This window comes from Balaenoptera borealis (genome assembly GCF_965194805.1).
Source record: "Balaenoptera borealis genome assembly, chromosome: 3".
NCBI classification, from domain to species: Eukaryota; Metazoa; Chordata; class Mammalia; order Artiodactyla; family Balaenopteridae; genus Balaenoptera; species Balaenoptera borealis.
In genome coordinates this window covers 9,020,281-9,032,584 of record NC_138866.1, presented here as the reverse complement: position 1 = coordinate 9,032,584, position 12,304 = coordinate 9,020,281, and the positions used below count along the sequence as shown (strand labels likewise).

The 12,304-nt window shown below is 49.6% G+C and overlaps 1 protein-coding gene across 3 annotated transcripts in view; it reads right to left on the bottom strand.

Moving 5' to 3' along the window:
• CLMN (calmin) overlaps nucleotides 1–12,304 on the bottom strand; it is a 124,293-nt gene that overhangs the window by 40,997 nt on the left and 70,992 nt on the right. For all 3 annotated transcript variants that reach the window (XM_082384485.1, XM_082384486.1, XM_082384487.1), the window contains exons 2-3: nucleotides 3,812–3,873; nucleotides 274–369 (exon numbers count right to left, since the gene is read on the bottom strand). In XM_082384485.1, the coding sequence (XP_082240611.1) occupies nucleotides 274–369; nucleotides 3,812–3,873 (158 nt within the window). The remainder of the gene's footprint in view (nucleotides 1–273; nucleotides 370–3,811; nucleotides 3,874–12,304) is intronic.

The following is a 12,304-nucleotide window of genomic DNA, read 5'->3' as shown; positions in this document are numbered from 1 at the left end:
CTGTCATGATTCAGTCATGATCCTTAGCTTTGGACTCACAGAAAACATGGGGCATTTATTTATTTACTTGCGAAAGTATATTTGCTTAGTTACACATGATTATATCAGTCTTAGTCACTGAGAGAGGAATGTCACCCTCCCAGGTTTCCCGTCATAGGATTTATGGATGGCCAGGTATATGTACATACACATAGATCTGTACGGAAAAGAACCCTTTGGCAATGTTTTCCTTTGCATTTTAACTTCTTCCTAACCCTTCTGGAGCATACGTACCAGATTTCGCCCAGACAGGACTTCTAACAAAGCCATTAGGATTTTGCCATCTTGTATATCAACGAATAAATCTTTAACTTCTAGAGGCGGGTTGCACTGTGGAAGAGGGGGAAAGAAAGTAGCTGATTAGTGATCTGTGTAAGCCACAAAACAATTTCAGAACTGCAGGTTTCACTGGAGAAAAAACTTCGGGACGTCCAGATGTGCCTACAGGCAGCAGGGCCCATCCAAGGAGGTAGCAATCCCCTCTCCCTGGAGGTGGCCCGTGGGCAGTGGGTGCGCTGGGGATCTGTGGAGGAGGATCTGGGTGGAAAACGTCAGAAGCCCCCTGCTTTCCTCTCTGACCTGGGGAGGTCTGAGGGACCTGTGTTGTGTCCACCAAGAGTTTGGCTGGGTGTGGCCTGGGGTCCGCGGGGCCGGCTGGAACTTGTTGGGCATATGTCCCAGCACAGGGATTTCCAAACTGTGCTTCCCAGAACAGAGCTTCAGCAGAGCACTTCAGGGAGGCCTATGGGGGCAGGGGGGGGTCCCAGACGAAGCTGATTCACGGCACTCCCTTCGATAGCTCTTATTGGCCTTTACTTAGGGTTCCAGGAAGACTTTGCTTAAAGAAAGATTTCTGTTGACTAAAACAAGCTTGATAAAAAACTCCTTTAATGCAGGATGGTTAGGATTTATTGAATCTTGGGGGACAGGGTCCAGGAACCCGCATTTTTAATTAACCCCCCAGCATAAACTCTATTTACTTTCTGGTATTGGGGCATTTGGAAGCATTAGAACACTTACTGCTCTTGGGGACAACAAAGGGGGGTGTTCCCACAGGAGACCGGATTAATTGGGGGACAGGAATGGCGGCTGTCACCAGTCAGAGAGCCAGGGAAATCTTGGAGCTGTGGCCCAGGCACCCTTTCCTCCGGGAAGCCCTCCTCTCCGGGAAGGCCTCCTCCCCGTGAAAGCCTCGGAGGGCCCATGTTTTCTTTTTTTATTCGGGAAGGTGGCATTTCCTTACCTCTTATACGAGCCCCCTGACTCCCAGTTAGTCAAAATACCGGGCAATTCCACCCACAGGTGCACAGAAAAGGGCTTTGCTTCAAGGGCAACAGCAACTTTGAACCCAAAGGCAAATTATTTTCTTTGCAAACTCCCCGCTGCTCTGCAGGAACATTCCACACAGAGCATGACGGTATCAGGTTACCAAGACTCTTATGGAAATGTTATTCCTGTTAACATGGGGCAGAAACGCAAGACCTGAACAAAACAGCCCCTGATAGATGAACTCACAAAATTTCCAGTTAGAAGCCCCGACCGTGGCCAAACCTTGCTTTTGAGCTGAACCTGGAGAATAATTTCCATTGACAGTGTCTGTAAGAGCCTCAGCCCAGCAGCAGCGAGCGGGGCCTTGGCCGGCATCCATCTGCAAGATGGCAGGAGGAGAAATTGAACCCACTCCAGTGAAAACACTCCTCAGGGCCCCAGACGTTCCATGGGCTTCATGAGATTGGTATGGCCAAGTAAACAGCACCGCCAGGGGTTTCTTCATGATCTAACTCCTTGGGTAAATTAAGGAATTTTTCCAGAAGCCAGAGACCCCGTAAATATTTCTGACAGCCTTCAAATTGCAGTTAAGCCCACTTCCCCAAGGAGTTCCTGGGTTTCCTTTACATGAAAAGTTGTTCTTGAAAGTCTCAAGGTTGGAAACATGGCTGTGAATTTTGCCCTGTTTATTACGAATCAGTTTTAGGTGCTATCTGATTTATCTGTAGAGTGGGTGCTACCCACCTGCCCCGAAAAAGGAAGCAGAAGCATGGCCACGGAGAAAATTCTGGATGCGATCAATGCTAACAGAGGTTCGTTTGGGGGAGGTGGTGAGTGAGTGCGAAGGTATTTGCTCTATTACCCTCTGTACTTTTCTGTATTTATTTTTTAATTAAAAGAAAGAAATACGCTATGGCTAAACTCCGTCCGCCAGGAGGAATTTCCAGCTACCCTGATACACATCAGGCATTAATTGAGGAGTTCAGTGAACTCAGATTTTGGGAACGGTTTTCCTTTTTTCCCAAAAATAACACTTCACTGTGTGAGCACTGCCGAAAATGCACCAATAGTCAAAACAACTGGCAAGTGATTTATAACGCTTCATCCATGATATAGAGAGACTTTGCCCTGAAGAGTTCAGAAGCCTCCTGGGTCGAGTGTAACCCGTTCTACAGGTGGGGAACAGAAGTGTGGGTGGTCAAGCGTCTGCTCGGGAAATACTATAGGCCTAAAGTTTACACTACGTGAATTAAAATTTCGGTCAAGAGCTCCACTTCCTAAAAAACCACATTTATTTTCTCTGCTTTCTAATCATTTCAGTGATTTCCTCCAAGAACCTTTCTTTGGGGTTAACTCTAAGGGCAGTTAATATTACTCTTGTGCCTTTTAAGAGGAGAGGAGAGAAGAAAATATAGGTACTAAACTCACTGAAGTAGGATACTTGAATACCACCAGCTTTGAAAGACATGAGACTACTGGCTGGGTCTATTTGGAGAACCAGATAGTGGAATTTAAGAAGACGTAAAGTGAGTAAAATGAATCCTGATAAATCAGCTTTCTTATAATAAGAAAAATCATCTCTCCTCCCCCAGCCCCAGGCAATTTAGAATGTTCTCTGTCTGGGGGCTAACCTAGTGGTGAGGAGGGCTCGGATTTCTCCTCCTCCGAGCTGTTTATTTATCCATTTCACATCCCGCCCCTTCTCTGCTGTTCATCCTTGTGTCCAGTTCAGCTGCTTTTGTTTTTAGGGTTTGTGTGCCTGAGAAGCCGGCAGACAAAATGCGGTTCAATGTTGCCTGGCCAGAGTATGTTAGCAAAAAAAGAAAAAGGGGAGAAGAGGGGTCACGACGTGGAATATGCAGGAGAAGCCACAGGCAGAGCTTTCTTCTCGGTCGTGGGATTGCAGAGAAGCGATTCAATGTCTCCAGGCTTCTGTTTCCTCATTCGTAACAGGATGGGGTGCGGGGTAAGGAGGGTTGTCTTGAGGATTAAAGGAGATGTGTGCTCGATGCACCCAAACAAGCAGATAATATTGTTGACCAATAGCAGCATTACGTGATGAAACAGGGAATCTGGCTTGGTTAAAAAGTGTGAGGAGTTTTTGCTTGAATCAACCCAAATACCTATAAATGGGTCTTCACGAGAGCCTCCCCGACCACCCCAGACTAGAGGTCGAGATCCCCCCAGCCCCATGTTTGGGTTGTTCAATAGTGAATGTTTCCGAACTTTTGCTCAGCAATTCCTATTTAAAGATGGACCCTCTCCTTCCCCAGCTAGACTGATAACCCCAGGAGGTCAGAACCCCATGTCTTACTTACCTTCATGTTCCCAGCATTGAGCTTGACGCTTGGCAATGAGAATGCCCTCAACGGATGTTTAAATGAATGAATGAAAAACAACAACACAACAAAAACACAGAGCACCTTCACCCCCACTCTACTGAACTGTGCTCTCAGTTATGGAGGAAGCCACCACTTAACGACAAGCCGAGCGCCCTGCTTACCTTCTCCAGATGGAGATTTATCCATCGAGTAAAAGTCCGCTTCTGCACGTTCTCCCTCTCAACTGAAAACAAAGAAGTGCCATTAGCTGGGTGCAAAGAAATACGTGCAAAATCCCACCCTCCTCTTCCCAAGGGGAGAATCTATGGAATCTCTGTAGGATGGGGAGCCCTGGAGGTCCCATATAGGGATGGAGACCTTCCCAGAAGGAGGCTGGCAAGGGGTTGGGGAGCACCTTGAATCCATTTTCTCCAGCCCAACCCTGAGCATCTTAAATAGATTAAAGACCCACGAATTCAGACACACAGAACAAAATCTTATGCACAAGCTAACGTGAGCATTTGGGCATTTGACTCTCCAGCATAAGGAGCACCGGTGGGAAGACACAAATTTAAAGCACGAGGTGATGGTGCCACACACCTGCCTGGCGGTAGTGACGGGTCAGAGGCGCTGGGGTGGAGGAAAGGAGGGGAGGTTAGTGATTAGGAATCGGGAGGGGGTTCGGGAATGTGTGGTGGAAAGAATTTGACAGTCCTGGCTTGGACTCTTAGCCTGGTCACCTCCCAGCTTTGTGTCCTTCGGCCAGTCGCCTATCCCCATATCTGATCTTCCCCATGAAGGTACATGGTTGACAGCCCACTTCCAGGCTGCCATAAGACTCACCTGCGATCCTGCAGGTCAAGCTCAACAGGGTTCCTGGCACAATAGCTGCTCATTTTTTTTTTTCCTTTGTAGCAGTTATTTTTAGAGCCAGGGAATACTTTGTGCCCCACAGGAGGGGAGAGCTCTGCAGAGCCCCAGTGAGCAGGGATGACGTCAACCAGACACAGACCCCTTCTCCCACAGGACAGAATTTCCCAAACAGGTTTCTTAGGAGGAAAGGTCTTTCCTTTTCAAGAGTTATTGCCATCTATCTACCCAGCACTAATTGTGTCCTGGACACTTTGTTTCCAATAATCTTTAATCCTGACAATACCACCTGCGAAGTAGAAACTAGTATTCTATAGATGAACAAAATGGAGCTCAGAGAGGTACCCTGACTTGCCCCGGACATCAGTTGGAGAGAGACAGAGCTGAGCATCTGTCTGTCTGCCCCTCATCAGCCAGCACCCTGGAAATGGAAGGCTTGGGTTTGAATTCCATCTCTTCCAAAAATTACGACAAAGGCATCTGCAGTAGTTATGATAATGATTTAAAAAATATTTACCGAACACCAGCTATGCGGCAGGTACCCATCTAAACACTTTACATGCATTCACTGATTTAATCCTTCCTACGACCCTCACAGGGAGGGACCTTCAAGATGGGAAAACTGGGGCACTTGCCCAGCGTCACGCAATTAGTAAGCGTATTGTTCCTATGAGGAAACTGAGGATGAAAGAGCTAATAAGCCACAAAATTAGGACTTGGAACTAGAGTCTGTGCTTTCCCCATTCGCTCCTGGGCTCTGTGGCATCCGCTGGCTTGGCGCCCGGGGACCCGGAGGGAGTTTCCGTGATAGGCGGTGGTGCCAGTGCCTGGGTCTGGGCGCCCCGGGGACCATGGTAGCAGCCCCTGTAGCTCAAGACGCTACGCCTCTCAGGAAGCTTCCTGGAAATGTCGGAGCCAGAGGACTCCTAAATTACTAAGTTCTGGATTTCAACATATCGGAAGAAAATATCACATATGCTTAAAACCATTTCATATTTCTTTAGCAATAAGAAAATGAGAGGCAATTTATCTCCTGGCGGAGAAAAAAAGGCTACGGTTTTCTCTAGCGACTGTGGTTCTTTTTTTCTCGCAGCCTCATTATTAGGTAGATAGTGGTGCCCATAAATCAAATTTTAATATTGTGCCTTTCAATCTTTTTAATTGAAGAGCCAGCAGACAGTAATTATGCACATAACTGCTTCTCTCTCATTTTCCTCTTTTTCTGTCAGGGAAGGTCACTGGCTAGTAGGCATAAGGATGAAAGAGCTCATTCTAGTGAACTGTGTTTCGTGGGAGGCGGGAGGAGGGAGAAAGGAAAAGAAGCTGATGGAAACGGGGCCAGGAGGGGGGCATGTGCTGAGGGCCATGAGTTACAGAGTTCCAGAACTTCCCAGAAGATGGGAGAGACTTTTCTGCCTCTGCAGCTTTTTCCATAGTGTGGGTCTTCCCATAGTTTAGTGTCTGTCCCGCTGTTGATGGACATGGGCTGTTTCTGGTTCTTTACTGTGTGGAGGGGTGCAGTAGCCAGCACCCTGGCACAGGCAACCTGGCATGGGAGTCTCTGTGCACAAAACGTGTGACTATAGTTCTTACGCCTGACGACTAAAAGCGGAACTGCTGGGTCTTAGTAGTGGGCACATTTGAAAATTTAATAGCTACTTCCAGACTGCCCTCCCGAAAGGCTGCCCCAGTTTATACCTTCACCCCCCACCTGTCTTTAAACAAGTTTATGGGGATTGTAAAGTATTTACACACACATTCAAACACTCAGGCTGTTTTCTCCATATGGCTTCAGAGAGAGCAAAGTCTGTCTCCTGAAACAGAAGTGCATTCAGTGAAAGCCTAAGAGAACCAGGCGTAGGCTGTTAGTTTAACTGTGCGAAAGGGTGCAAATGAGGAAGTGGGTGTAAATGAGGAAGTGGGTGTCAGTTAGTCTACATATGCCTCATCTATCTGCCCACTGAGCCACCTATCTGTCCATCCACTCACCCATCCACCCACCCATTAGTCCATCCATCCATCCATCCACCCACCCATTAGTCCATCCATCCATCCATCCATCCATCCATCCATCCATCCATCCATCCATCTATCCATCCACCCACTCATTAGTCCATCCATCCATCCATCCATCCATCCATCCATCCATCCATTCATCCATTCAGCCAGCCTTCCAGCTGATACTTACTCAATGATTACTACTTGCTGGGAACTATGCCCAACCCTGTGGGCAAAATCAGAGATGAAGAATTAAGCATTCATGGAATCTTGCACTCCAAGAATTCACAGCCAAATAGGAGAGAGAAAACACGGATGCCGCAAGGCACATAAACAAGGAGAAATGAATTAGAAATTGCAAGAGCTGATGGGATGGGAGGAGGTGATTTCAGACTCCACGGGGGACTCCTCTGGGGGCCCTAAGATGATCCCCCCATAGAATTGGGACACGGAGGGATCCTGAAAGGCAAAGACAGCATTTTAGCCCTGCCCTGATCCACAGCCAACCTCTGGGTGGCTTCACTTCCATTCCAGCCAAGGCCAGTGGGTGAATCCGGGCACAAATCAGCTTCAAGAGCACAGTGGAGCCATAGGAGGGCAAGGTGATGACTGAAGACACCAGGGGACTGTGAGACTAAGTCACAAATAGCAGATGAGTCCCAAACAGAAATAGGGTACGGAGACCATACTTTCTGTTCCTGAAACTAGGACACGCCGCTCAATACACAGGAGAGAGAATGCGAGAATTTAGCCTGCCCCAGAAGGCCCACCTGAGGGCCACACACCATTAGACCATTAGCTGACCTTGGTCAAGGTCAGAACTTTCAAAATACCTTTGTCTCAGTCTCCCCTCTGCAGGATGGGGATAACGGTGCCTCCCTCCCAGGAATGCTGTGAAGATCGAAAGGGATCTGCCAGAACGGCATTCCCAACAGCTGTTCCAGAAGGGCCACCTTTCCCCCAGCCCCATGGCACACCGCGTGTCCTTGGGGTATTTTATCTGGCGTCTCCACACAAAGGTCGGCCGCCCTTTCCGGGCCTTCTGCATTTCCAAACACCCACCCCCATCCCGCAGGCCTTTTCTACTTCTGGCCCTGCCAAGACTATAAACTTTATATAGTTTCCATAAACCCAACGGCCCCTTTTGTCCACGGCACCTATCACGTTGTAAAGGTGTAGGAAACCATTTCTCAGGAAGGGTCTGGCCTTCTTGCGGAGTGCTTGTGGGGCCTGGTGTGGGTTTACTGGGCAGCACGGAGTAATAATAGCGCTGTAAAATCGCCATCCCAGCTCTGCCTGGCCGGCCAGGGTGCTCGAGCATCAGGGGGGGTGGAGGAGAAGGGGCTGCCAGGCCCGGGACTCCAAGGGCTCGCACAGACGGGGCGGCCCAGCCTTCTGGCTCAACTCCACCATCCCAAATTCCAAGGCATGACTTCGGCGCCGGCTTTGCCTAGAACAGGCAATTTGAAAACAGGAGGTGTGACATTCCTTCCTTCTCAATGGCAGGCTCAGGGGGTTGGAAGCCACAGAAAAAGGGATACTAGCTCTGGGAGTTAAAATAGACTCATTTACCTTTGTGGCTGTCTTTCCGTAGGTCCACATTTCCCTCAAACCTACTTCCTATATCATATTTCCTCTATAACAGTCTGCTCTTCCCCACCCCTGGGAAAGCCGTGATGGCTTTATCTGTTGATGAAAATAATATGCTCATCATAAAAAATTAAAATATAGAAAAGCATAGAGAGGGAATTCCCTGGCAGTCCAGTGGTTAGGACTTGGCACTTTCACTGCTGTAGACCCAGGTTTTATCACTGGCTGGGAAACTAAGATCCCGCAAGCTGCCCGGAGGGGGGAAAGAAAGAAAGGAAGGAAGGAAGAAAGGATGAAAGAAAAGCATAGAGAAATATATCTCAAATCTCTTGAAATCATTACACCCAGAGATCACCAGTATTGCCATTTTAATGACCATCCTCCTAGAACTACACACACACACACACACACACACACACACACAGGCTCAGAGTTAATGCACGTGGGTGCTCATGTACACAACTGCAACGTGATCACCTAAAGACTCAGTATTCGTCAAAGCATTGCCCACGGATCCCTAATATCAAGAGCTTCTGGGCTTCTGGGGTGACAGTTAAAATGCTAATTCCTCGACCCCAGCCAAGACCTACTGGGTCACACTCTCTGGGGCTGGGGCCTGGGAATCTGAAATGAACCAGCTCGGGGGTTATGATAGTACACAGCTGAAGAACCTGGGTCTTCCTGGGAAGAGACAAGTGGCACAGTTCCTTGGTCATCTTTGGGCAGAGTAGAGATGGCAACGGGACGTCACCTGGCGGAGGAGGAAGGGCCAGCGTTCTGGAACCAGGCCCGCAGTGCCACCCCACACCCTGAGATGGAGACACGGATAGGGCTCCCGGGTTGGCTACTGTATTGCTCATTGGCGCCGGCAACAGAAAGTCCTTTCCTGCTTTGTCAAAAATGCTCTTCCTGATAATGCTTTAAGTCACTAAATTCACGCAGTTGCTCTGATACTCCCGAGAGATGAATCAGAGCTCGCCTAGGAGGACCGCAGAGCAGAATCCCGCAGGGGAGGCTTATCCTTCGACGTCCATCCAGATGCGGCAGCTGGGGGCACCTGTTTCCAGCTGCAGGGGCACTGCCCGGGCGGGAGGGAGGCGGCTGGGGCCAGCTGTGGCCGCACCTCCAGGAGCTCAAAGCCCTCACCCAGAGCCGGGCACAGCGCATGTGCTGAACAAACGCAGCTGTAGCTGTTATCGTTAACCTGTGACAAGCTGCTGAACTTTTCTGAAGTTGAGTTTCTTTTCTGTGTAATAGAGACAACGCCTTCCCCTACCAAATGAGACGATGACGCCTGTGTGTGTGTGTGTGTGTGTGTGTGTGTGTGTGTGTGTGTGTGTGTGTGTCGGACACACAGAGGACCTCAGTAAACAGACTTGTTTCTTCTCACAGTTCATAGCATTCCAGGGACCCATACGTGGGCCCTACAGACCGCTTTCTGTAGGACGGGGCGTGGCTACCCTGGTGACAGCTTGGTGGGCCCTCCCTGTCCCCAGTGGAAAGGTCACTGAAGTCCCCCACTCACCCCTCTCTATCCAGGAGGCAGGGTGGCAGGAGGCCCCGTACTTTTCAAGTTTTACTCCTGTTTTGTGTAAGGGCAGGACCCTGGCACGCATTGGCTGCTGCGCCCCAGGCCTTGTTCGCCAGAAGCCCGGGTCTGTATAGAGGCCCATCTCAGCTCCAGGGGGAAGCCACAGCCCCCGACGGTGACAGTCTCAAGGGGTTCCTCCGATAGCATCCTGGTCCAGAAACCTCTTGCCCCACCTTATATGAGCGACGTCCTGAGACACTCACATACACTTTCCCATTCTGGGTCTGAGCTGACTTCCTCCACTGGCTGGGAAAGCCACTATCCTTCTTGCTTCCATGGCTCAGACCCCCACTCATTCTAAGTGTCCCCCTTGGCTCCCTTCAGCTGTGCCAGCTCTTTCCATCATCTGGGGATCTTTAACCCAGGCTCAAGGGCACTCGCCGCCCCACGGACAGCACACAAAGAAGCTAGCCCTCGGGGGGAGCTCCTGCATGCCTGGCCCCCGCCCAGCCCTTGGCACTGCTGGACCCCCAGGAGCCTGCGGCCGCCCCCCGAAGAGGCCGGGTCCCCCACCTCATGGTTTCACTCCTTTCCCCATCTTTCAACACCTCCCAGAAACACAACCTCATTACATGGCCCCATGCTGGTTCATTTGAGAAATAAAACTCAGAAACAAATTAAACGGCAATTTCTTTTTCAGCAGGAGGGGAGCCAGACTTCAGGAATACCAGGCAAGCAGCCTTCGGTTCCGACTCCTGGGGGCTACTTCCCGCCATCGGCTCTGGTGGTATTAAAAGCCGAGGCCTCCAAGTGGTTTGCACCAGCGGTGATTTTGCATTTAATTTCCTTTGTTTTTCCTCCCCCAATGTTTGCTCTGACCCAAGTCCCTTTTATTGAGACTTTGGTAATAAAATGCAAAACCCTCCTTGGGACCACAGGCCAAGGAGCATGCAACCCCTACCAATCGGTGTGCAGGGAAGTGGCAGACAGAGCTGGCAGGGCCCTCTCACCCCCCTTCTAGTTCCTCTGCTGCCTTTTCTCCTTTGTCCCTTGTGGGGCTGGGGATGTGCCGATGGGCCTCAGGACCAAGAGTGAGTCCAGGCTCCAGCCGGTGCGAACCAGTGGTCTCCCCAGTATGCACCCGGGGGACTCCAATAAAACTGCCAAGCTCATTCAAACTGGGGACTTAAATCCAATTATCTCACAGGTCCCAGAGGCCACCAATTAACATACCATGTCCTGCCCCACCATGCCCCTGCTTCTTAGCTGCTCCAAAACACATAACCCAGGGCTCCAAAGAGCTAGTCCCAATTACACACCAAATTAAGTTTTAAGCTATATGTATATATATACAGGGCGGGTGCCTGTGACTAACATAAAGAAATAAACCCACTCTAGTTTTTCCTGTGAGTGATCCTGTCTAACCTCAGTGCTCAACCTCGGTCCACCTTGATTTATGACAGATGACGCCAGCCAGCCATAAAAACCAAGGTTGGGAAAAGGGATTTTTAACATCCACCCAGATGGGCAGACCAGGTGACATGACCAAGTCAGGCAGACTGCCCGGACACATCCAGTTGAAACGGAGACGGAGATTTTAAGTGGTGTCAGACAGATCATTCACACAGCCATCCAGGAAGCAAATCGGTTGATGCTTACACTCAACCATGGAAAATAAGAATGTGGACCCCGTCCTCATGGGCTTCCTTTGCCAGGTCCCACAAGGAAGGATGGAGAGAGGGAGGGGAGGAGGGAAAGAAGGAAGGAAGGGAAGCAAGATAGAAACATATTCTCTTCCCATACTACGGAGACCGTGATTCCTGGGGGACTGAACTCTCCCTTGTGGACCACAGATTTTGATGATTTTCTTTTTTCTAATACCAGCATTTTCGGGAAAGTATCCTGGCTTCTGAATACTAACTTGAGTAACTTCTAAAACAGTGTTTTCCAAACCACATTCTGCAGAGGACTAGTTCTAAGAGGCCTTTCAAAAGAGGAACCCAGTAAAGCTGGGAAATAGTGCATCCTCTGTTTCCTCTCATGGATATATATGATCAGTATTTTTAAGGCTCTGATAAGTCCTGCAATAAAGACGCATTTCACTTGGTCTCAACCAAGCTCATCTGAAGCCAGACCCCTTTTCTGGGTAAAACTGATCACAACTTTCTTGTAGAATCCTGCTTTGGAAATAGAGAGAGATGTTCATTCGTGGGGGGGTGTCTCCACTGGGTCCTCACAGCCACTGAATTAGGCAGCCGCACTTCCTGTGACAGAGACTCCCATGTGTTTGCCAAACCCTGTTTCCTTTTTCTCATGGGCACATAGCCAAACTACATTTCCCAGCCTCCCTTGCAGGTGGTGGGGACCTCATGGCTGCGTTCCAGCCAACGGTACGCGGGTAGGTGCAAGCATGCCACTTTCAGACAAGGCCAGGCCAATGCTTCATGCCTTGTGCCAAGGATGTAGAGGAGGACCGAGCCATAGCAGGGAAGGAGTCTGGACTTCCAAATCCCCACTGGGACAGGGATCACCCAGTAGTGCCACCCCATGAGGAATACCACTGTGGGACTGTTGAGTGAGTGAGAAATACACCTTCACTGAGTTAAGCCAGAGTCCTTTGGGGATTGTTATTATAGCAACTGGCCAACCAGGCTTATACCTGCCTTAAGTGAGAACCAGCCTCCCC